Genomic DNA, 23,807 nt, shown 5'->3' with positions numbered 1-23,807 from the left:
TCTCAAGAATACACAGCAGCCGGTCCAATCAAGAAGAGCCTTTATGGTTCTCAACAAACAGAAGCTCAACAGTGATGAAGCGAGCCCACTGCCTGCCCCCAGAGGTCACAGGCCCCAGGTGGAAATGAGGGGATGTTAGGTACCTTCAGTCGGGTGCAGAGAAACCAACGGCAAGGGTGGGGGGGCAGGTGAGGGAGTCCAAGGGTGTGGTTAGTGCCTCGAGGTCTAGTCCAGGAGGTCAGTCTTTTTGATAGTTCATGATTCTGAAACGCTTCCTCCCGCCCCCCTGCAGAGGGAGCACCAAGGGAGAATGTGGGAGAATGTGAGAGTACCCCCATATGGTAATGAACATGAGTCCTCCAGGTGGGGTTGATTGGGGACGGGGATGCCTCAGCTGGCCCACTTTCCCTCCCCACCCCCCCCCACCTGTGATCCCTGTCTAAGACACACCCAGGGAATGAGGGGTGGATGCTCCCCCTCCACCCAGCCTCCTGGGGGGCCCCGGAAGTCCCCTTCAGATTAGAGCTGAGGACAAGGTCAGGGTCTGGGGCATTTCAAAGACCAGAGGTCAGGGCCCACTTGGGACCTTGGACTCCAAGCACAATCAGGGCCTGGGCACTTTGGGTGAGGCCAGTGGAGGCTACAGTCCCCCTAACTCAAGGCCCTGCCCTAGATCCTACCCATACAACCTACCTCTGCCCTCCCTCCAGGAACTCCAGCCTGGCCACCAGCACCTCGGTCCTTACTTGGGGCCTCAGGTCCCAGCTTGGCCACCTGCCCCCATCCCCAAGGTCCCCTTCTGGGCCTCACCTTCCTCTGTCCCCTCCCCACTGGGGTTGGCGGCCCCCTCAAGCCTCCAGTGCTGAGGCCCATCACTGAGCCAAGCGTTCTTCTCCCAAAACCTACTACTCTCCATAACAGGCAAGACCATGGCTGAAGCATGGACTGGGGGCTCCTCAGGCCTTCCCCTCCCCTTATCGCCACCGAGGAGCCTCGGGAAAGCAGGTCCAGACCTTGCTTTATTGAAGGGGAATACCAGATGGGAAAACCCACTCGCACCCCTTCCCTGCCACCCCTCACATCCAGGACCAGGGCTCCTGCCTGCTGGCTGGGAATCCAGAGCCCACCCCCGCAGAGGCTTACCTGCAGCACCCAGCTCTCAGCCCCACCCACACGGGCACCCATGGCCCCTCGGGCCCTCCCTGATGTCAGGAGGAGAGGGTGGAACAAATCCCATGACTTGCGCCCCCAAAGCCTCACCTGCCATCCTCCCTCCTTGCGAAACTGCCTGCCTCTGCAGGGCCTGGTCAGACGGTGACCCCACATGAGGTCTTCTGGGACTCAGGCCCTGCCTTCCGCCCCCACCCACAGAGGGGCCTGGAGACCCCCTGACACCCAATGGGGAGAGCGGAGGGGCTGCCCCCAAGGCCGGCCCAGTCAGGGACAGGCCCCTGCCCCTCAGCGCCTCCTGGCAGCTGCGCCCCCCGCCGCCCCCGTGGTTAGAAAAGGAGAAGCAGTGAGGGGCGGGCGGGGCCGAGGCAGGCAGGGGGGCCGCGCAGAAGCGCAGAAGGGCAGTGGCGTGGTCAGGACACCTCAGGCGGCAGCAGAGGTGTGTCCGAGTTCTGTGCCGAGACGCTGGGGCACTCGGACCCGATGAGCCCGAGGCTGTACAAATTAAGGATGGAGTCGGCAATGATGCGGGCCGTGCGCTTCTGGTATCCGCCTGAGGTCACCATGAGGATGGGCACCTGGCGGCCACGGACCACCCGAAACACCAGTTCATCCCGCTTCACGATGCCCTGTAGAGGGATGGGGGAGGGCCGGGGTCCTTGTGGCTTCGGAAGTCCAGGCCGGCCCCTCCCCCACACCAGGAGAAGCACCTGTGCCGCCTGCCTTGCCCGCGGACCCCACACCCCCCCAGGGGCCAGACGCACCTGTGGGCTGATGGACAGCCCCCCAAGGTGGTCCCCTTCCAGGATGTCGGTCCCTGCGTTGTACACCACCACGTCGGGTGGGTGCTCCTGGAGGGCCTTCTGGAGGTTCCGCCCCACTTTATCCAGGTACTCATCGTCCTCCGTGCCCCACTCCAGCTCCACCTTCCGCCTGATGGCCTCTGAGGGGGAGACAGGAAGAGTCCCAATGTGCAAAGAAGGGAAATAGGCTCAGGAAGGTCAAGGTTGCCTGGGTCCCTGTCAGTGCCCCAGGCAGGACTGGAAACAGTCTGATGCCAGCACCGCTCTGCCTCATTCCACCCAAAATGAAGCTAAAGAGCACCAAGAACTGCAAGGGGGACCAAGGGAGAGGAAGGACTGCAACTAAAACACTCTGCCCTAGGGATTTAGAGACCCATGTGGGTGACATCTGATCTCACTGCCTCCTTTAGCCTCCACCTGGAAATGTGGACACCCTGCTGTGCCCTCAGGCCCAAATCCAGCACCTTCTAGTCTCCATTCAGAAACCAGGCCCCTGGGCCACACCTGGGGCTGAATTACGCTCAGTAGATCCATTGGCATAAATGTCCCCTTACTGCATAAATGTCCCCTATTTGCAAAGTGGCCAGGGTGCTGTGTTTTCAAAATTCATCTGGGAGTCTCTGCCTTTTGATTGGTAAGTTTAAGCCACTTGCATTTATTTTAACAACCATTATATTTGGCTTGGTTTCTGCATCTTATTTTGAATTTTCTCTTTATCCTATTTTTCCTCTCATTTCTTTTTTGTCATTCCCTGTTTTCTAACAGACAAATGCATACGCAGGAGGGGTTCTATTTTTCTTCTTCTGGTGATTTCCCTAATGTAAGGACCCACACGTGTTGTTTATTGGACAGGTTTATGTGATCTTGGATGGGTCAAGTGAGTTAATTCTCAGTTTGCATGTCTATAAAATGGGAGCAATCCCCACCTCCCAGGGATGCTGAGGATAACTGAAGTGACTTCTGCAGAACCCAGGATGTAGGGAACACTCAGGAGAGAGAGCTCCATCCAAGTATGAGTGCACTTAAGGCTGAGGAAGAGGGGGCAGCTTACGCTTGGCAAAGCGGTCCCCGGGGTAGATGTGGCGGTTGTAGACGTCCATGATGTACACGCGCTTGTCACCCATGAAGTCCCGTTCGTGCCCATTGCCCTGTGGGGAGGACATGAAAGCTGCTTGCACACAGGCACCCTCAGCAAGGACAGGACCCCCGCACACACCCCAGGAAATGGCCCACGTGCCTGGGCAGCTCAGTTGGCCCTTGGAGGCAGAGGGTCTCTTGGCTGTTAAGTGGCAGAGCTGGAATTCAACCTCAAATCCCAGCCCCATGGTCTTCTGGTGTGACCTTGAGTGAGCCCCAGCCCTCTGAGTGTCTTCTCCACGGACTGAAAAAGGAATTCTAGCCCTGCCACCCTCTCTGGTCTGTGGCAGGATCCGCGGGGGTCAGGAATGGGAAAGGTAAACTGGAAAGGGCTGTGCAGGTGTGACTTGGTACCAGAGTTCAGTGTCACAGGAACCCCCCCCAAGCAAGGCACCCACTAGCACAAAGGCACAACAGCAGGGCTGTGGGAGGGGTCCTCGAGAGCCCACTTCATGTCCTGCCCTGTCTGACCAGAGGAGCCAGCCCTATATTTGGAGTCCTGAGGAGAAAGCCCTGCATTCTGCTGCTTCACCCCCAGGCACTGAGTTCTTAAGTAGTGGCCTCAGGCCCCAGCAACCCTGAAATCACGCGTGCGAGCATTTGTCTGAGGGGCAGGTCCACAATAGTTCTCAGCTATCTGCAGGGGCTGGCACCCCAACCTGACTAGGAAGCACTGAGGAGCCACAGCAGGCTTTAGAACATGAGAGTGGCATGGCCAGACTGGGCTTTAGGAAGAGTCTTCAGCCTGGTGTGTTGGGCAGTCAGAAGGGAGGAAGCACCCTTGGGTTTGACAGAAGCAATGAGGAGGACCCAGTGCCCAGGATGGGCTGAGCGGGGCAGAGGGACAAAGACAGACCCTCCACTTCCAGCCCGAGGTGCAGAAGATGGGCAGCAAGGAGAGAAGCAGATCAGGGTGGGGGTGGCAGAGGCCCAGCCTGGCGCTTGGCAATGTTCCCAGGGGGAAGGGAGCTCCCCAGTGGGGGGCCATGTGACAGAGCTGATGGGGGCCTGGGGAGGCAGGGCCATGAGACTACAGCCCCCACAGGGTACTCACCTGATGGGCATCGAGATCAACGATGGTGGCTCTGGAGATGCCTTCCACTCGCTCAAACAGAAACTGCCAGGGGAGGGAGGGGGCAGTGAGGACCCACACAGGCCAGGGGACATAGCCCCTGGGGGATTCCTAGTTGGTGAGGGGTCAGGTGGGAGGCTGGACACACTTGTGGGCAATCAGGCCACCGGGCAAAGAATTCCCACACCCAGGAGAAGCCCGTGCAGCTCGAGAGAAGCATGTGTGCACGGTCAGGGAAGGCTCCCTGGAGGAGGCAGCATGTGCTGTACCCTGGCAGGCTGGAGGTCAGGAGCAGGGTAGTAGGGCTAGCCCTCAGAGACAGCCCAGGATTCCTAGGGGAATATATAGGGGTTGAAAGAGGGAACCTCCCCTCAAGGCTGTGCCTGGAACTTCATCCTGCATTCTCTGCCTTATCCTACAAGGCCAAGTTCTCAAGTCTCCTCCTCTGGGAAGCCTTCCTTCCCCTCCCCCACCCTCTCGGAAGGTCTCCCATGTGTCCCCCTCTCTGAATGGCCAGGGTCTGCTGCCCTGCTTGCCCTGCTCCCCCCATTTAGTCTGTGTGCTCTGTGAGAACAGGGACCATGCCAGCCCATCCCTGATGCCCAGAACCAGGCCAGGCACAGGGTGCTTAAAGGGAACTCTGCAACCCAGCAGAGGTGTAGGCCAGTGCCCGCCCTGCCCCTCGCCTCTCTGGGCCGGGGTCTCCTCCTCTGTACAGGGGAGGAGTAAATGAGGTGAGGAGGGCAAATGGAGGCTGGCGCAGGGCTGGGCCTGCCGGAACCAGCCATCCCCATCATTATGCCCATCTCCTCCTCACTCCGGTAGAGCGAAGCGCTCCCTATATTGTGGACAAATGGGCTGCCCCTCTCCAGTCCCCACCATTGTTGAGGCCACACTGTCTCCCTGCAGCACAGACAATGCAGAAGAGGAAGTGTCAGGTCTGGGTTGGAGTCCCAGCCCGGCTGGGCGACCTGCCAGCTTCCTCCCCTCCTGGGATCCAGTTCCCTTTTCTGTAATGTGGAGGAGAACACCCAATTGGGGGTGGCGGGGGTGTTCCAGGGAGGGCTCCTGGAGCGAGGACCCACGTGCTCGCGGCGCACCTTGATGGCCAGTGTGATGTCCGCATAGGCGCAGAAGCCGCCGCCCCGGTCACTGGAGCAGTGGTGGAAGCCGCCCCCTGTGGAAGGGCAGACGCGGTGTGGTCACCCGCCCCCTCCTGCCCACACCCTGCGCCTGCTCAGCTCCCAGGGACAGGCTCCTGGAACTCCAGGTTGGCAAAGTGAACCGAGCACCTGAGCACGTCGCCATCCCCGAGTCAGGAGACAGCTTTGCCATCACCGCCATCCCTGTCCGGAGCAAGAAACCTCTCGGGCTGTCCTGACGAGTCAGCCCCCAGTGCCCATCACAACCCCCAGGGGCCAGGAGCTCATCTTTCCCAAGGCAAAAAGTTGTTCCTTGCCTCTATAGGGCCCAGGCCTGCCTCCATGTGACTTCCCATGCCAGGAAGGGGTGGTGGGGCTGTGGGGGACCCGTTTATGCTAGGACGACCACCCACATTCTGCAGGTGGTAGAAAGGAATGGTCAGGAAGGGCACCTTCTGCTGGTCATGGCCACCCGTGGCAATGGGAGGCCCTAGACACCAGGGTCTGGCTCCCACCTCTCCCCCACTCTGAGAGCCGACTGCCCTGCAACCCCTACAAGTACCTGAGTTTCAGGGCCTCACCCAGCAGGTCGAATCCAGGGCCCACGGCTACAAAGGACTTGCCTCTTTTCATGCCAACAGGCTGTCAATGGATCTTAACAATGAGATAATAGCCAATCATGAACTCCTAACTGGGCACAGAGCTCACTGAAACCTCCTTACAGCCCCAAATGGGGACACTGTTATCATCACCTCCATTTTACAAATGAAGAAACTGAGGCACACAGAAAACCAGCACCTTGCCTGGGATCACACAGCTGACTGCCATGCAGAACCAAGATTCAAACCCAGGCTGGATCAGGACCTGGGCTCTTAACCTCTACCAGGTCATAACATCTTCCATGTGGGAAGGGCCTCCCTGGGTCTTTGTGAGGACCCTGCTGTAGACACACAGGGCATGTCTCCTTCAATCATCCATTTAGCAGTATAGCATAACATCACGGTTATGCCAGACCTAATGCTGGCTACCTGGCGATACCAAGATGGAAGAGCCCCAGCCCCTAGCCTTGCAGAGCTCACAGCCAAAGGTAGGGGTTCTCTGCTCTGGGACTCTGAGCAAGCCACCAGGCCTCTCCCCACACCTATTTCTTCATCGATACAATGGGACCGACAACAACAATGCCCAGCTCAAATGAGAGGCCAGACCATAAAGAGCTTTGCTAACTGTGAAGTGCTGCACCTCAAAGAGGGACAGATGAGGGCGAGACAAGGAAGATGTGTGCAGCCCTCCCATGAGCCAGTCTTGCAGGAGAGTCCAGGGGACTGCAGAGTGCTGGCCCTCAGGCCCCTGAGAAGGCCGTGGTATTGACCCTGGGCCTGTCTATCCATCACGTGACCAAGGCCCTGTAGACTGTCCTGGGCCCCAGGAGGCTGATGGAGTTTTTCAGGAAAGACTCTGAAATGCTGCAGGTTTTAGCCCCACCCAGGGCTGCCCAGGGGATGGTGAAGGCTTTTGCAGAGGAGTGAGCTCCTTGTCACTGGAAGTATGCAAAGGCAGAGCTGGAGAGCCAACTGGGGAACTCCTTTAGATAAGGATCCCACCCCAGATGGAGGCACGGGTTGGTCCCTCCCAGACACCAGATGGCTGCATACCCTCGCCCATCCCACTTAATAAGGCACCAAGAGCCTCTCAACTCTTCAGGTTGCCCTCAGGTTCCTCCTGGCCCTCCCAGCCCCCAGGACCCAGCAGGCCAGGCTGGCCAGGGCACTCACCCACATTGATGGCCCAGCCTCGCTCCATGGCCAGCTTCCCTGCCTTTGGAGACAAGCACAGGGTGAGAGGCACAGGCAACCGATTCCCTCACTCACTCATTCACAGCTTCACTCATTCATTCCATAAACACTATGTCCAGCCAGCTCTGAGGTAGGGCTGACCTATGAGGTAGGGTTCAGGAGGCACCCATCCTCCAGCAAACTCAGACTCAGTCTTGGAAGCAAGTACCAGATTGGCTGGCATATGAGATGCGGTGCATAAGCCCCTTTGCAATTTTGCCAAGAAACTGGAAGAAATCAGAGTTAAGTAGTTATGATCACAGGTGAGCTGACAATGATCTTAATGGGGCTTTCAAAGGGAAAATAGATAGTTTTTTGCCCATGGAAGTATGGCAGACTGAATACCAAAATCCTGTAGGAAATCATTGTTTGGGGGTGGGCAGTCATATTCCAATAAACAAACAAACAAAACAAGGTACAAATTTGCAGAGCTAAAAAGAAAACTATCGGGATCATCAGGTCTTGATCCAGCTCTGGATTAAATCATCCTACATTTAAAACTGCAATGTTCCTCTACCTCCAATTAACTCGGCAGCCTGTGGCTAATTTTAAAGACAACTACATATGGGATATGAAACCTAATTTTGCTGCAAGTGTTCTTTACTGCCCCACCCATGATGCAGGGTGAGGGGAGCATCGCCCATCACTGAAGTCATGGTGGTTTAGTTTTCCATTTTGAATTGAGTACACTGAAGCCATAGTTTGAGGATATACTCTCTGGGGAATGGGGATATATCTTATATACCAGCAAATACGGTAACTCTAATAGGAGGTCAATGGCGGGGAGGAACAAGGAATTCAATGTCCTGGAGCACGTGGGAAAGCCTTCGGGAGAAAGAGTCTTTGTTGCTGTGCCTTGAGGAATATTCAGGATTTTGTTCAACTACAAAGTGGGCGGAGTGTATTCCAGATGGAGAGCCCAGGGTGAGCAAAAGCCCAGAGGCGCGGGGGTACGGAGCCCAGCAGTTGCTTCCGCCTGCCTCCCCACCTACCATGATGGTTCCTCCCGTCTGGGTCCGGAGGGGCTTCAGCACCTTCCTCTGCACAAGGAAGTTGGGGAGGAAGATGACAGGGGGGATCTCTGTGATAGTCGCAACAGCAAAGGACCACTGTGGAAAGAGACGCAGGCCATTGGCCTCCCACTGCCGTGCCCAGAGCTCGGAGGCGGCAGTTGGGAAATCAGATTCCTTGTAATGCCAGTTTCAAGGTGCCCTGGGTGAGCTTCCAGCCTAGCGCAGTTCCTTTGGTTAGAAATGAGAGCCCCCCTCCCCCGCCCCCCCAGCGTTGGGCTCAGTAAAGAGCAGTTTCCTTAAAGCGGTTGGCCCACATTCCTCAGTGCTCCAAAGCCCTTGGCTGCCCTCTTGTGCCCAGAACAAGAGCTGCAGAGGATTACCAGTGACCGGCTGCAGACCCAGCACAGGCCCAGCCCAACCACTGCACTAAAGGGGGGACACTGAGGCCCTGAACTGGGAAGATCTTTCTTTCCAAGGTCACACAGTGAGTCACTGGCAGAGCCAGGACAGGAAGCCCAGGTCTCCTGCTCCCCTGGCCCAGCATGACCTCTTCCTGCACTGGGAATCAGACCTACCTTCAAAAGGGGTATCAGGCCCTCAGCTCAGCTACTGAGGCAGGAGGGTCTAAGGGTACCCAAAAGGCATTTGCACCAAGATCAGGACACAGCCTTCCCTATGACCCTCCCCTGGCCCCTGGGCAAACGTCCATGCACCCAGATCCTGAACCATCTCCTGCCTGGCTGAGAATATACCTGGATCCATACTCCCTGCCCTCCACTGACCCCAGGCAGAGCCTCAGAGAGGCCCAGGGCACTCTGTAAAGATTTACTAAGTGCCTGCTGGGCAGCAGGCTCCAAGCTGGGGGCTAGTCCTGTTCTCCTGACGGGATGCACAGCCTAGGGGGGAGGCGCTTATATGTGACAAAGCCTTCAAAGGAGAACATGGTCTGTGCCTAGGTGGGAACAGAGAGGCTTTCTGGAAGCAGTGACCTTGAAGCTGAGACTGCAGATGAACAGGAGTTGCCCAGATGTCAGGGTAAAGGTGAAAAGACAACTGCTTGGCAGACGGAAAGTGAGTCCAGGCTCCTGAGAGGTTGGGTGCGGCTGTGACAGAGCTGTGCCTGTCGAGTAGGGCCTGGGCTGCCAGAGAATGTTCTCAGACAGCCTCGTCAGAGCAGCGGGGAGTCATCAGATGATGCTTTCTCAAGCCGTTCTGGCTGCAGCAGGAGGACCAATTAGGGGAACTTGAATAGAAGCAGCAGCTGCCCCAGGGAGGAAGCGAGAAACAATGAGGTCCGGGAGAGGGGAACAGTTAGCAGATAGCACAAGGGGGATGGGCAGACGGGGGGGGGGGGGTCAAGGATGCAAGGTTGGAACCCCAAGACTCCAACCCTGAAGGGCCAGGCCCAGAAGTATAGTCCACTCGGTCAATCGAGGGCTGTCCTGGGACAGGTTGGGGGGTGGGCAGAGGTATGGCGCTCAGGAAGCCAGGCAGAGAAGTTTCAGGAAAGAATAAGCAAAGAGAGGTGTTGAGAACAGGGAGCATGGCCACTGGGTTCTCCCACCAGGAGAGGAGATTTAGGGCAGGAGATGCCTGAGCATGTTCAGTGATGGGGAGGAGTCAGCAAAGAGGGAAAAGGAGAGGCCAAGGATGGGGTGAGACAGAAAGGGCACATGCCTGGGAAGGTCCTGGCAGGCCCCTTAGCCAGAGGGTGCCCCTCGAGGTCAGGGCAGGAAAGGACACATGTCAACCACCATAGGGGCCACTGCAGCCACCCCGGCCAACAGGGAAGACGTTTTGTCAGAGTCCAGGTGTGCTGGGCACCCAGGCTGCCTTGAACTGCACTGACCAGCTGTGTGGGCACCCCTCCCAGGCCACCAAGGCTGAGGACAGTTGAAGGCCGGGGAAGCTCGCTCTGCTGCCTCGCTCAAGTGAAGGAGCTGGTGAGCATGGCCCATGGAACCCAGACCACTTGCGGTCTGAAAGGAGAGCTGCCCGGCCAGCCTTCCTGAAGCCCCAAGCCTCTGGCTGCAACATGGAGGCACCTCAGGGCCTGGGAGAGGGGGGGGTGCTAGAGCTGAGAGCAGGAAGGTTGGAAAGCTCCAAGACCCCTCCATGTACGTGTGTATGTGCGTGTGCGTGTGTGTGTATGTGTGTGTGGGGGGGGGGGCAGACCCAGAGAGCGGAGGGTGGCCGGCTCTGCCTGCCGAGCGTGCCAATCCCACTGGCCGGCACAGGCCTGATGCACGGGAGGCACGGGGCCACTGTTTTCTATGAATAAACATTATAAAAACAAATGAGCCACTGAGGGGACACGTTAAATCCCTGCCTCCCTCTCTCTCCCTCAGCAAGCTAGCGGGGAATAAGGATGGAAAGAAAACGAAACCTTATCCTGGCCTCCTGAGGGGTCCCCTAGAGACACTAAACCATAAGAAGGGCATTTTTTAAACTACGTTCCACAGCACCTGTCCAGCTCAGCACTCCCATCAGGAAAGGGTTCCACGTCGAGTAAGTTTGGGAAACATTGCTTCTATTGTCCACCCCTTGGAAATTCACAACACACTCTGGCATGTTAAAAGCTCTAAATTGTGCAGTGAAGAATCCTGTTTAACTTTGCTTCACCCCGTTTCCCAAACTTTCTGGCCACAAACCTCCGTCGGCTGGCTTGACTTTTTATAGAACCCGTACGGACCTTCGAAGAGCAGCAGTTATCCGGGACACACCGGGAACCTCGTAGGCCAGAGGGTAAATTTTACATGGGCCAGGCATAAAGTCACCAGAAGCACGTCTGGGATTTGGCCAAGGGGATCAGTTCCCCTGGGAGAAGGTGCAATGTCCGCCAATGTGTCTCCACTTCCGGCCTAGAGAGATGGTACTAGACTTCTCCCGGCCCAGCAGTGATTTCTGTGCAGGGCAGCAGGGCCGCCTCCTGAGGATCTAGGCTCATGCCATTCAGTCCAATGGCCACCAGCCACATGTGGCTACTTGGGCATACCTTTAAATTGATTTTAAAAATGTTTAATGAGAATTTTGTTAATTCGATTAAAAAAAATCAACCATACTTCAATAAAAAATTAGAATTTTGTTTCTCAGTCTCGCCAGCCAGAGTTCAAGTGCTTAATAGCCACATGTAGCTAGTGGCTACTGGACAGAGCCCTTCTAGAACATTTCTGGCATGTCAGAAAGTTCTACTAGACAGTGCTGCTCTAGAAAAACCACCAGCGACCAGGGTGAAAAACAAACGAGGGGGCGGGGCAGGCTGGTGGCTGGGCCCTGGAGGATGGGGTGGGTGGGGAAGGGCTACAGAGGGAGGGCAGATACTTTATCTGGGACATGCGGCCCAGCAGGCTGAGATGAGAGCGCCCAGATCTGCCGGCAGCTCAGGCCCTCAGAGAGTCTGGTCCCAGGCAAGGGCGTTGAGGGATGGGCTAGATGCCAGTAGGGTGGGGACAGGGCTCAGCAATCCTCCTCAGAGTCAAACTGGTCCAACTCGGGGTTCTGCCACTGCTGGGTGAATTTGGGCAGGGCCCTTTACTTCCCTCCTGTCTCCTCATCCACGAAACGGGAGGTCTTCCCCACCAGACCTAAAATGAGGACTTAGACCCATCCACCAGGCCTGTCCTCGCCTTCCCATCTGAAGTACCCCCACCTGGGTCCCCCCTCTGACCCCCACCGTTGCCTCATCTTTCTGCACAGTACCCGTCTCTACCTGACATTACAGTATGTCTCTGTTGTTATCAGTCTCTTCCAGAAGGATGCCAGAGCTAGGAGGGTAGGCCCACGCTCATCCCTGCCATACAGACAATGCTGAGAGCAACGCCTGGCACATGGTAGGTGCTCACAGCACATGCTGTCCATCCTCTCCCAGATCCCTACCTGCACAGTCCCCGGAGGAGGCCACCTCACCTGTGCCACCCAACAGAGCCCCAAACAGTGACTGGCCCATAAGGGGCTAGAACAGCCCAGCCCTCTGTTCCTGAGACAGCACAAGTGTAGGGCCCCTCCTGGGGTCAGGCGAGGCCAAGCTCCTGCTGAACCCTCATGAGTGCCCAGCTTCTTCCCCCGTCCTCTCTTCATCCCACCCTCTCTTACAGGTTTCACCCCAAAGCTTGCCCTCCGGGAATCCCTTGCATCCCCATCCCCAGCGGGCTCAGCTTCTAGGGGGTGTGTCTCCCAGTGTAGTTCCTAAACCAGCAGCACCAGCACTTAAGAACTTGTCAGGAATGTAGATTCTCAGGGCGCCTGGGTGGCTCAGTCGGTTAAGTGTTTGACTCCAGATTTCAGCTCGGGTCATGATCTCAGGGTCATGAGATCGAGCCCCATGTCAGACTCCATGCTTAGCGGGGAGTCTGCTTGAGATTCTCTCTCTCCCTCTGCCACTCCCCCCGCTTGCGCACACTTTCTCTCTCTAAAATAAATAATAAATAAAATCTTAAAAAAAAATGTAGATTCTCAGGCTCCTCCCCAGACCTGAATCAGAAACTCTGGGAGCGGGCCCAGTGATCCATGTTATGACAAGCCCTCCAGTGGATTCCAATGCTTAAGCAAGTTTCAGAACCACTGCTCTAGAGAACTTGACCCCTGAAGTGATGAACGAATGAATGAATGAATGAATGACATGAACAAGGGAGGTTTGTGCCAGCCTAATGCCCATTGCCCACCAAAAGGCATGGCCTTCAAGCTTCCCCATCTCAGAGCCTGGCCTGGTATCAGGGCCTCCATGCCCAGCCAGCCTTTTGGGGACCCCACAGATAGCAGGACATACCTGAGGTTGGCAACACCTCTGGGACCCACTCCCGCCCCATACTCTCAGCTCTGCAAGACTCTATTCTCTAGCTGCCTGATTTTCTCAGGTGGACCCTCTACCCTCAGAAATCCAAACCAAGAATTGCTCTCAGGGGAAGAGATGGTTGCTACCCCATTTGGAGCCCCAACTGCTTGGTTTGGGTCAGAACTTTCCATCAGTGAAAGTGGGAGCAAAAGGAGAAGAGGGAAAAAATCCACATGATCATTTCAGTTGTTGAAGAAGAAGCCTTTGCCAAAATCCAACACCCTTTCATGAAAAGTCAATCAACAAACTAGGAATAGAAAAGGACTCCCTCAACCTGGTAGAGGGCATTTATCATACACACATGCACACACACACACACACACACACACACACAATCTCAAAGCTAACAAGATACACAGTACTAAAAAATGGAAAACCTTCCACCTACGATCAGGAACAAGACAGGGATGCCTGTTTTTGCCACTTCTATTCAACCTCACACTAGAAGTTCCAGCCAGAGCAATTAGGAAAGAAAAATTGGAAAGCAAGAAGTAAAACTATCTCTATTCACAGATGACATGATGTTAGCTACAGAAGATCCTAAAGACGACACACACACATCTATTAAACTGAAGAAGTGAATTCAGCCAAGTGGCAGGATACAAGATCAACACACAAAAATCAGTTGTATTTCAATACCTTAGCAATAAATAATCCAAAAATGAAATTTAAAAAGTAATTCCATTTAGGGGTACCTGGATGGGTCAGTTGGTTAAGGATCTGACTTCAGCTCAGGTCATGATCTGTGGTCCTGGGATCAAGCCCCACTTCATGCTCCCCACTCAGCAGGGAGTCTGCTTGTCCCTCTGCCCTTCCCCCTGCTCGTGCTCAATCTCCGTCTCAAATAAATAAATAAAATATTTTTTAAAAAGTAATTCCATTTACAATAACATCGAAAATAACAAAATACTTGGGAATAAATTTAACTTTAAATTTAAGGAGGTGCAGGTACCCTAAAAACTACAAAACACTGCTAAAAGAACTTAAAGATCTAAATAAATGAAAAAATATCCATGTTCATGAGTTGCAAGACCTAATATTATAAAGATGGCAATACTCTCTAAACTCATCTACAGATCCAACACAATCCCTATCAAAATCCCAATGGCCTTTTTTGCAGAAATAGAGAAGCTGATCCTATAATTCATAGGGAATCTCAAGGGACCTAAAAAAAAAAACTTGAAGAAGAACAAAGTTGGAGGACTTGCAATTCCCAATTCAAAAGTTACTACAAATCTTCGGTCATCAAAACAATGTGGCAATGGCATAGGACAGACATATGCATCAACTGAATAGGATAGAGAGTCCAGAAATAAACCCATACATCTATGGTCAGTTGAGTTTCTACAAGGTTACAAAGACGAGTCAGTGGGGAAAGTACAGTATCTTTAACAAATGGTGCTAGGAAAACTGGAGAGCCACATGCAAAAGACTGAAGTTGAGCCCTTACCTCACACCATATACAAGAATTAACTCCAAATGGACAGAAGACCTAAACACAAACTGAAACTCTTAGAAGAAAACATATGGGTCAATCTTCATGACCTTGGATTTGGCAATTGAGTCTTACATGTGACACCAAAAGCACAAGCAACAAAAGATGAAATAGATAAACTGAAGTCTAGCAAAATTTAAAAATTTTGTGCATCCAAGGACAGTATCAAGAGAAAGAAAACACAATCTACAGAATGGGAAAAGATATTATTTGCAAATCATATAATACTGAGAACATACGAAGAACTCTTAAAACTCCACAACAAAAACATAAACAACCCAAATTTTTAACAAGGGCCAGTGACTTGAGCAGATACCTCGTCAAAGAGGATATAAAGATGGTCAATAAGCAGATGGAAAGATGCTCAGTGTTATTAACCATTAGGGAAAATGCAAGTTACAACCACAGTGAGATACCATTTCACACCCACTAAGTTAGCCATGATCAAAAACAAAAACAAACCAGAAAACAACAAGTGTAGGAGAGAATGTAGAGAAATTGGAACTTTTGCACAGTTGTTAGGGATATATAATGTGCAGTTGCTATGGGAATCATTTTAGTGTTTCCTCAAAAAGTTAACCGGAATTACCCTATGACCAGCCATTCCAGGCCTAGATATATAAGCAAAATAACTGAAAACAGGTACTCAGACAAACATTCATATATGCACATTCATAGCAACACTACACACAAAAGCTAAAAGCCGGAAGCAACTTAAATGCCCATTAACTGATGAATGAATAAATAAAATGTTGTCTATCCACACCCTGGAATATTATTCAGCCATAATAAGGAATAAAGTGCAGATACATGCCACAGGATGGATGATTCTTGAAAACTCCACGCTTGGGCTTGGTGAAAGAAGCCACAAGCCAAAGGTCACATACTGTATGTTTCCATGCATAGGAGACACACAGAAAAGGCAAGTCCATAGAGTTAGAACACAGGCGGGTGGTTGGTCACCAGGGGCAGAGGAGAGGGCGGAATGGAGAGCAACTGTTTCGTGGGTTCAGGGTTTCCTTTTGGAGTGAGGAAAATGTTTTGGAACTAAATAGAGGCGATGTTTGCGCCACATTGTAAATGTACTAAATGCCACTGAATTTTACACTTTAAAATGGTTACTGGTTATGCTATCTGAATTTTACTATAAATAAGAAAAAAAGGAGACATGAGTCCCCTCAGGGAAGAAGAGATTAGAGAGAGAAAAATGAGAGGCAGCAGGGGGTGGGTGTGGGGGCCATTTCCTCAGAAACTCTCTGAGACTCCACCCCCAGCCCAAAGGTCTGTCTCCCTCCCCAGTGCAACTCTGAGTGCTGTGAGGTCAGTGACTAGGCCCAAGAGGTGCTCAGACTTTCTGAGGCTCAGGCGTCCTTGGCTTTGCTTTCTCTTGCATGCCTCATACCCAATGTGAACAACAGAAAATTCTATTGTTTCAACTTCATAACAAACTGCAAATCCTACCAAAATCCATAGCCGCTGCTTCTAGCCTAGTCTGAGAGCCCAGGGCCTCTCACCAGATTACTGTAGCAACCTCCTTCCTCACTGATCTCCCTGCTTTTGTCTTGACAGCCTCATCTCATTACAGCTGCCAAGCAACCCTGCTAAAACCTAGATCAGATCATCTCCCTCTGCCTAAAACATTCCTTGGCTCCCACCTCCCTCAGAGCAAGGCCACAGCGGTACAAAGGGCCTTGTGTGGTCTGGCCCCTGATCGTCTTCTGACCCCATCTCTTGCCAGTCTCCTCCCCACCCCCATTTCCTCCGATCCAGTGGCAAATACTGTTTCAGAATACACTGGAGATACTCCTGCCCCAGGGCCTTTGCACTTGCTGATCCTTCTACTTGGAATGCCCTCCCTCCACATGCCCACATAGCTCACTCCCTCACTACCCTCAGTCCATGATCACATGTCAGTAAGCCCCTCCTTAACCTCCCTATTTCAAACCGCAGTCCCCACCACCCCCTTTCCTCCTGTACTTTTGCCCACAGCACTGAGTGCCTCGTAACACAGCGTATCATTGACTGGATTATCATGTCTATTGGCTGACTCCCCCGACCTAAATACCAGCTCCCTAAGGAGAGGGACTCCATCTCTTTTGTTCTAGCCTGTCTTCCCTGGAACACAGCACAGTGTTCATTAAATACTTACTGGATTAAAAAAAAAATGCCTGCTGGATAAACGTATCCCAGGCACTGCACAAGGTCAAGATGTCAGATCGGCATCACGCTACCCCACACCCCAGGCAAACTATCACTGGGATTAGCAGAAGGCACAAACCTGGGCGCCTGGGTGGCTCAGTTGGTTAAGCGACTGCCTTCGGCTCAGGTCATGATCCTGGAGTCCCTGGATCGAGTCCCACATCGGGCTCCCTGCTCGGCAGGGAGTCTGCTTCTCCCTCTGACCCTCCCCCCTCTCATGTGCTTTCTCTCTCATTCTCTCTCTGTCAAATAAATAAATAAAATCTTAAAAAAAAAAAAAGAAGGCACAAACCTGGCACTGGCCCAATCCAACCACCACCCTCAATGGGGCCAACTCTGGGCCTTGCACACAGTAGGTGCTCAATAAAAATTTCTTTCCCTGAACAGACATCACCTGGCAAACAGGCTACTGCATCTCGGTCAATGCTTGAATGATTAAGCATCAAAGGCCGCCCCAGGACAGGGCCACGCATGAGCCCTGGAACATGGGTGGGGGACAGGGTGAGGCGGGGCAGGGGAGAGGGTGACATCTCACAGCACACACAGAACAGCCAAGGAAACCTGCAGGGACTCTCCAGGGCACTGTTCCAGGTGCCCGCAACAGAGAGAGAAAAGAAAAGGAACATTGCAGATGCGGGGGGAGGCGAGAGAGCAGGGGATGAGTGCGGGCAAGGGGGATGTTCCTGAGCCACAGCCCCTAAATGTCAAAATGCCTGAAATGGGCATGGGTCCCACGTGATCATCAAGGGCACCTCACACCATGACACTCTCCCATGGTACCTGGTACAAAATCCAAACTCCTCCCACAGCTTGCAAGACCCAGTGTGGCCAGTGCTGCTAGCCTCCCTGACCACATCATGCCACCTCAAGCACCCTTCTCCCCTTTAGGAGGCTAAGTCCCCAACCCCTCCTGGCATGTGGTTCTGGAACATTCTTCCTTCAAAGCTCCACAAGAGTGTCACCTACTCCTCATTCTTTTGTCTCAGCTCAAACCTCACCTCTCTGAGGCCCTCCCAGACCCCCCAGCCACCCTCCACCCTTCACTCAGCTACCCTCTGTTTTCTTTCCTTCACAGCCCTTTGTGCTCTGTGAAATGCTCTTGTGTGTTTACTTCTTTATTGTCAGTCTTCCACAACAAAATGCAAATCCATGCGAGCAGGGAAACTTGCTTATTTTTCATTTTGTACCCAGTACACAGTCAGTATTTGATATAGATGTATTGAATGACTGAGTACTTCACCTTAGTAGGTGCTATGGAAATCATCATGTTTCTCCTTTTGCTCTTGCTGCCAGGGAGCTCCAAGCCAAATACATGAGCTCAATCATAGCATCTTGGTTAATCCTCTCAGTTGGCATATCTGAATTCTCCTCCTGCCCTTGACCTCAATTTTCTACTTGGGTCTCTACCTGTTAACACTTTTTATTATTATTATTTATCACACAGTAAGCTGCCTTTAGGCTTTTGGGGGCCCAAGGCCAAGCACAGAGTGAGCCCTGCATGGTTCTCCTGAAGGCTCCTCAAATAGGTGGGGTCCTGGAGCCTATTCCACCCTACCCCCAGCCTTATCCTGGCACATTCACATGCAATCCACCCTGGCCTCCCTCTGTTCTGGTCTCTCCCTGCCCTGCCCCACTGCCATCTGTCCCTGCTCCCCACCCTCACCCTCTGGACTCTGGCAGGCATGTCTTCCTGGCCCAGCTCCTGGGCTGTGGACTGTGACCACGCATGTCTGCCCCAGGAAACCAGGGCAGCCAAGGACTGGGCTTCCTGCCAAGGCCTCGCACACCTCTCTCTCCCAGGAACCAGGTTTCAACCTCTTCCTGGTAATCTTTCATGAGCTGACAACGCCACAACTCCATCTAGAATTCTCACAGCTCGGGCCAGAGTCGGGGAGGAGGGCGGGTAGCAGCTGTGACCAGGAACCGGGAAGACTGACTGGATGCCCAGCCTGGGGTCTCCCTGAGGGCTGTTGGATTTCCTGGGTGACCTTGAGCAGGTGCAGCCTCTTTCTGGGCCTAGGCTTTTCCACCTATACAGGTGAGTGGGTGGGGGAGGGTTTGGTGACCTCTGGCATCTGCCATGGCACTGAGTCTAAGATGAGCTGGGGGTCAGCGGTCTGGGCTCCCACACTGTTGGCAGAGAACCTATGGCATCCATGACCGTGCCCCCACCAGGGTGGGCTGGCAGCACCAGGTTCTGATGCAACCCCCCCAGCCTAGCTTCCCCTCTAGGGGAGCAACCCACAGAGGGGCCTCGGACCCTCAAGCACAGATGAGAGTTTGTGAGCTCTTCCAGAAAGAAGTCACAAGCAGGCGGCCTATAGGCCTGCTTTGGTCTGCAGGTGGGATTGAAAATCTTGAAATGAGTTGCCACTTTAAGAAACCAGGGACTGCCACTTACTAATCTGAATTTCAGACTGCTCTTTGAAAGCCAGGCCCCTGGCCACACTGGGCCCACGGTGGAGCTGAGTAGCAAGCCACCCACTTGGGAAGGGGCAGAAGCTCCCCAGTTGGCCCCCATACATCACCACCACCTGTCTGACAACTTGTTTATGTTCTTTGCTTGGCCCTGGGGAGTTTCAAAGTAGTTTTGGCCCAACAGTTTTCAAAACGTCTTTAGCAGCAGAAGTTCTTAATACAGAATCTTAAACTTCAGCCAAATATAAAAATAGACCTAAATGGGATAGCTTTGGTTGGATAGGACAAGGGGCTGGGGGGCCGTCACCCAGCATGTCAGCAAGGGTCTCTGAGGCTTGTTCATAGAACACATATTGAGGGGCACTTGGGTGGCTTAGTCGGTTAAGTGTCTGCCTTTGGCTCGGGTCATGATCCCGGGGTCCTGGGATCGAGTCCTGCATCGGGCTCCCTGCTCAGTGGGGAGTCTTCTTCTCCCTCTCCCTCTGCCTGCCTCTCTCTCTCTCTCTTCCTCTCTGTCAAATAAATAAATAAAATCTTTTAAAAAAAAATAAAAATAACACAGATTGAAAGGCACTAAGGTAGAGGCCCAAAACACCTAGAAAGGTTCAAACCCCACCAAATGGACATCCCTGCTTCCATACACCCAGGGACAGGGAGCTCACTAGCCCCTGGAGCAGCCTAGCCCATCCCTGGTATCTGCCTTTTTATGACACCTGTCTCCTTCTGTTGGGGACCACAGACTCTCATGCCCCCCCCCGCCCCGCCGCACGAGGGGCAGGAATGGAGCCCCTTGAGGCTGTGTTTCCTCAGGCGGAGCTGCCCCTGCTCTGGCCACCCCTCCTGGCAGCAGCCCCCCAGGCCCCAGACCCTGTACCTTCAGCTCGTTGAGATAGCGTCTTGTGTGCACCACCAGCAGGTCCTCATCCGAAGCCTCCCGCGCCTCCACCAGCATGCCATCTGATAGCAGCTTCTCTTCTGAAACCACAAAGTGGGCACCCTGCTTCCCTGATGACCCAAAGGCAGACCCAGCTCCAGACCCCTCCTCCAGTAGGCTGCAGACTTAGCCTCTGCTAGCCCTGCCCCAGGAGGAGGCCGGCAACCGCTGGCTTCTGAGAACAGGTCGCCTCCTGGGCCAGGGTGGACAATGCCAGGCCCCAGGGCCCGAGGGCGTCAGACATTGGGCACGCAGTGATCCTTGTGTTTCCCAAACCACTGACAGCCGAGAGGTGAGCTCAGGTGTGACGGGACGGCTTTCAGAGGCAGGTGGCACATGGATCAATAATGTTGACTCAAGTGAGAAAAGCTCTTCTGGGTTCTCCCTGCACCTTCTGGTGACATCATGGGAGGCTCAGTGTGGTGTGGCCTCTCTTTAAGGCCTGCCTAAACCCTTGCTCATCTCCCTTTTTTAACCCAAAAAGCAGCAGTCTCGCAGACTTCCAGGCAACAGTAAGCAGCCTGAAGTGAATTAAGTTTTCCTGCATTTATTTTTTTAACCATGACCTTCTATTTGTGGCAAGTGAAACTGGCTTTTCCCATTTAGATGATATAATGTTTCCTTTTAAAACAAGTTTATTTAAGTTTTTTTTTTTAAAGCAGAGGCTAAGTCAATTAAAAAAATATATATGAAGTAAATAACGGAGCAGGTGGTATGGCAAGGTCCCAAGAGCAGTTTGCAAATAATTGATGTTTGGGAAACACTGCAGTATTTTATCAGCCCTCACATCCACCAGACAAGATTTGCTCTGTTTTGCAAAAAAAGACACTGAAGCCAAGAGCAGGAAGTGCTCTAGGGCACAGTGAGAACAGGACCATCATGCTCTGGGCTCTAGGGAAATCAAAGCGACAAGGTCAGAATCTAAGGAAAACTGTTAATGTGTAACCCATAGAAGCCAATAAGTCCCATACATTTCCCACATACAGCTCCACATACAGAAGGCACTCTCTACTCTCCCCTTTCCCCCTAATAACATTCCATGGCTCCCCACTGCCTTCGGGCAAAGGGCCAGCTCTTTTCTTGGCAGCACCCAAGGCCCTTCACCAAGTGGCCCCTGCCTCCTTTCCACCCACATCCTCAGAGGAGAAAGGAGAGAACTCAGGAAGACTGTCAGCTCAGAGATGAGGGAGACAAGGAACCCTATGTTGAGCTGCTGGGTAACACAGGATCCCAAGAAAGGGCAACGGGGGGAGTGACTCAGGCCAGGTCTGCTGGAAACAGAGCATGAAGGACCATAGTCAAGAAGGCAAGAGACCTGCAAGGTGAGCAGCAGGCTGGCCCCACCCACCTCGCTGGGTTTCTCACCGTCCTGGCACCCCGCTTGGACTCCTTTCTACTTAATAGTTTTCAATACTCACTCTGGTCACAATTGTAAATGGAAAATCAGTATTGGTTGCCACAAATAGAAGTTAACCAAAAATAGAAAACATATATGATAGAAACAAACTGTTATTAATCTGTAATTTGATTCTATTTTCTGCAACATGCAGAGCCTGCAGCTTGCTCTAGATTTGTGAAAAGGGGAGATGGGCTTCGGTATTAAAGACAGGCTAGCCCCATAGTGAAACTTTCTCCATGGCGTGATCAGGATTGTGTGATTTAAAGATACACCATGCTTCATCCTATGCCAGGTAACATTCCCTACTTCTGTCAATTAAAGAACCCCTAATGCAGGGGAAAGGGAGAATATTCTCCCACTAGCCTACTGTGATGCCTGAATTTCCCACCTAAACCAGACCCCTGGATCACGAGCCAAAGTTGAAACCACACTCCAGAGCACCACTGTTCTCAGCGGAACAGCTGTGAAAGGTGGGAGCCTAGAGCTCTGAGTTCCAGACCCCACTCTGCCCCTTAGTAGCTGTGTGACTTTGAGCATATTCCCTAACCTTTCTGGGCTCCAATTTCCTCCATCTGTAATCAGTAGGGTTGGAGCAAAGGCTCTCTACCTCTTGGACTCTCCGAGTTTATGGGGGATGGACACTGGATTCCTCTAAACTTCAGCTTCCCTGTCTCCATCCTTAATGAGCTCCCCTTCTACTGGCCTCCACGGACAGAGACAGGACTTAAGCCCACAGCGAAGGGGAGCACTGAAGGTTTGAGACAGGGTCATAGCATGCTCAGAAATCTGTGTTGCAAAGCCCCTTTGCCAGCATGGTGGAAGGCAGTCTGAGGGCTGAGCCTGGAGGTAGGAGACTGTGGCTTGTGTCAGGGAAGACACGGGCAGGGGCTGGGGGCTGGGGTCGGGGAGGTGGGTTGGAAGAAACAGATGTAGGGTCTCATAGGGCCTTCCATACCTTTTAGGAAGCTGATCACTTTGCCCCATTTTCCCGCGTCAAAGGGGTGCAGTTTCTCCAGGCCCATGAAGGTTATGTTGTAGCGTGGTGAATACACGATGGGCCAGCGTGTCTCCGGCACATGCTGGTACAGTTGAGTTGCGTGTGGCCTTCCGTGTGCCCAGGGACAGACACACAGGGAGGGGCAGTCTCAGTGTGGAAAGCAGCCTCCTCCTCCCTACCACCCCGCTGGGACCGACCACACAACCCCGACCCAGTACCACTAGCTCCCTCAGCCGCAGGAAAAGGGCCACTTAATATCAGTAACAACAGTCGTGAAAGCAGCTCCTTACTGAGCATTGGCTCCTTCCCTGCACTATCCAACCCAAACCTCACCGGAGCCCTGGAAGTAGGCACCACCATCCCAACAGAGGCTTGGAGAGGGAACCAGGCCTGCCCAAGGTCACACTGCAGATCTGTGCAGCACCCGATGTTCACCAAGGTGCATCTGGCTGCAAGGCCTCAGCATCTCACTTCCACATTATAACAATCACGCTAAACAGCTGTATGTTTCCTTAACTGTAAAATATGTGGCTATCTTGAGATAATGCGTCCAAACAGCTGAGCACAGAAAGCTCCCTATCCCTGAGAGCTGGGGGTGGGGGTGACGGTTCCCAGAAACAGCAGGTCGGGGTTCAGGCAGGCTGTGGCCCAACCCGCAGCCAGGGATGGAGATCACCTCAGCCTTGCCGCGCAGCTGAGCCCCCTCCCCACCCCATTACACCTCTGCAGCCGCCGCCGCATCGGGACCAGAAACCTGGCTCCAGCGGCTGCCACTGTGAGGGGCCTCCGCACAGCTGGTGGAGCCCGGGATAAGACAGACGTCAGACCCGCGCACGTCGCCGGCCCTCGCCCAGGTCGGAGCCCCGTGGACCGCACCTCGGACCGCAGAGAAGTGGCGCGGGGCCGGCCTGGGCTCACTCGGCCTGAGCGGCCCCTGCCCGCGGTACCTGGGCACGCACCTGACGAGCCCGCCGGGTAGCCCGCGCACTAGTGCTCCCGCCCACGGGGACCCCTGGGAACCCCGGGGGCTTGAATTGGCGCCCCACCCCGCGCCCCCACCCCTGCCTCACTCACATCCCGGGGCCGGGCCCTCCCTGCGCTGGCCACTGCTCCGCGACCGGGCGGGGCGGGGCACGGCCCCGCCCAGGACACGCCCCCGGCCAAGGCCGCCTCCGCTGGGGGCGGAGCTCCGGCAGTCTCGACTCCGCCCCGCCCGCGCCCGCGCCTGCGTCACAGAGGGATGAAGTCCCGCAGTGAGCGCGCCCGCGGTTAGGAGGCCACGCCTCCAACGGCCATCAAGCACGAAGTCCCGCCTTCCGCAGACAAATGCCCAGTGGAATCCCCTGGCTCGGAAAGCCACGCCCC

The 23,807-nt window shown here is 53.8% G+C and overlaps 1 protein-coding gene across 1 annotated transcript; it reads right to left on the bottom strand.

Moving 5' to 3' along the window:
* Window positions 1–23: 23 nt before the first annotated feature.
* Window positions 24–23,628, bottom strand: HDAC11 (histone deacetylase 11). Its single transcript, XM_036113488.2, has 10 exons — window positions 23,517–23,628; window positions 22,401–22,549; window positions 19,987–20,087; window positions 8,149–8,265; window positions 7,097–7,139; window positions 5,283–5,359; window positions 4,165–4,227; window positions 3,025–3,121; window positions 1,935–2,113; window positions 24–1,799 (listed from the first exon to the last, which is right to left on the bottom strand). Coding segments are annotated over exons 1-10 (1,044 nt in total). The 5' UTR covers window positions 23,519–23,628; the 3' UTR covers window positions 24–1,583.
* Between the last annotated feature and the right edge of the window lie 179 nt (window positions 23,629–23,807).

This window comes from Halichoerus grypus, chromosome 1 (assembly GCF_964656455.1).
Source record: "Halichoerus grypus chromosome 1, mHalGry1.hap1.1, whole genome shotgun sequence".
NCBI classification, from domain to species: Eukaryota; Metazoa; Chordata; class Mammalia; order Carnivora; family Phocidae; genus Halichoerus; species Halichoerus grypus.
This window is presented reverse-complemented; position numbering and strand designations above follow the sequence as displayed.

Coding starts and splice junctions, on each gene's coding strand:
- HDAC11 (XM_036113488.2), bottom strand. Junction 7,140..8,148: donor AGACGGGAGGAACCATCATG/GTAGGTGGGGAG, acceptor TTGTCTCCAAAG/GCAGGGAAGCTGGCCATGGA. Junction 1,800..1,934: donor GGCTGTCCATCAGCCCACAG/GTGCGTCTGGCC, acceptor ATCCCTCTACAG/GGCATCGTGAAGCGGGATGA.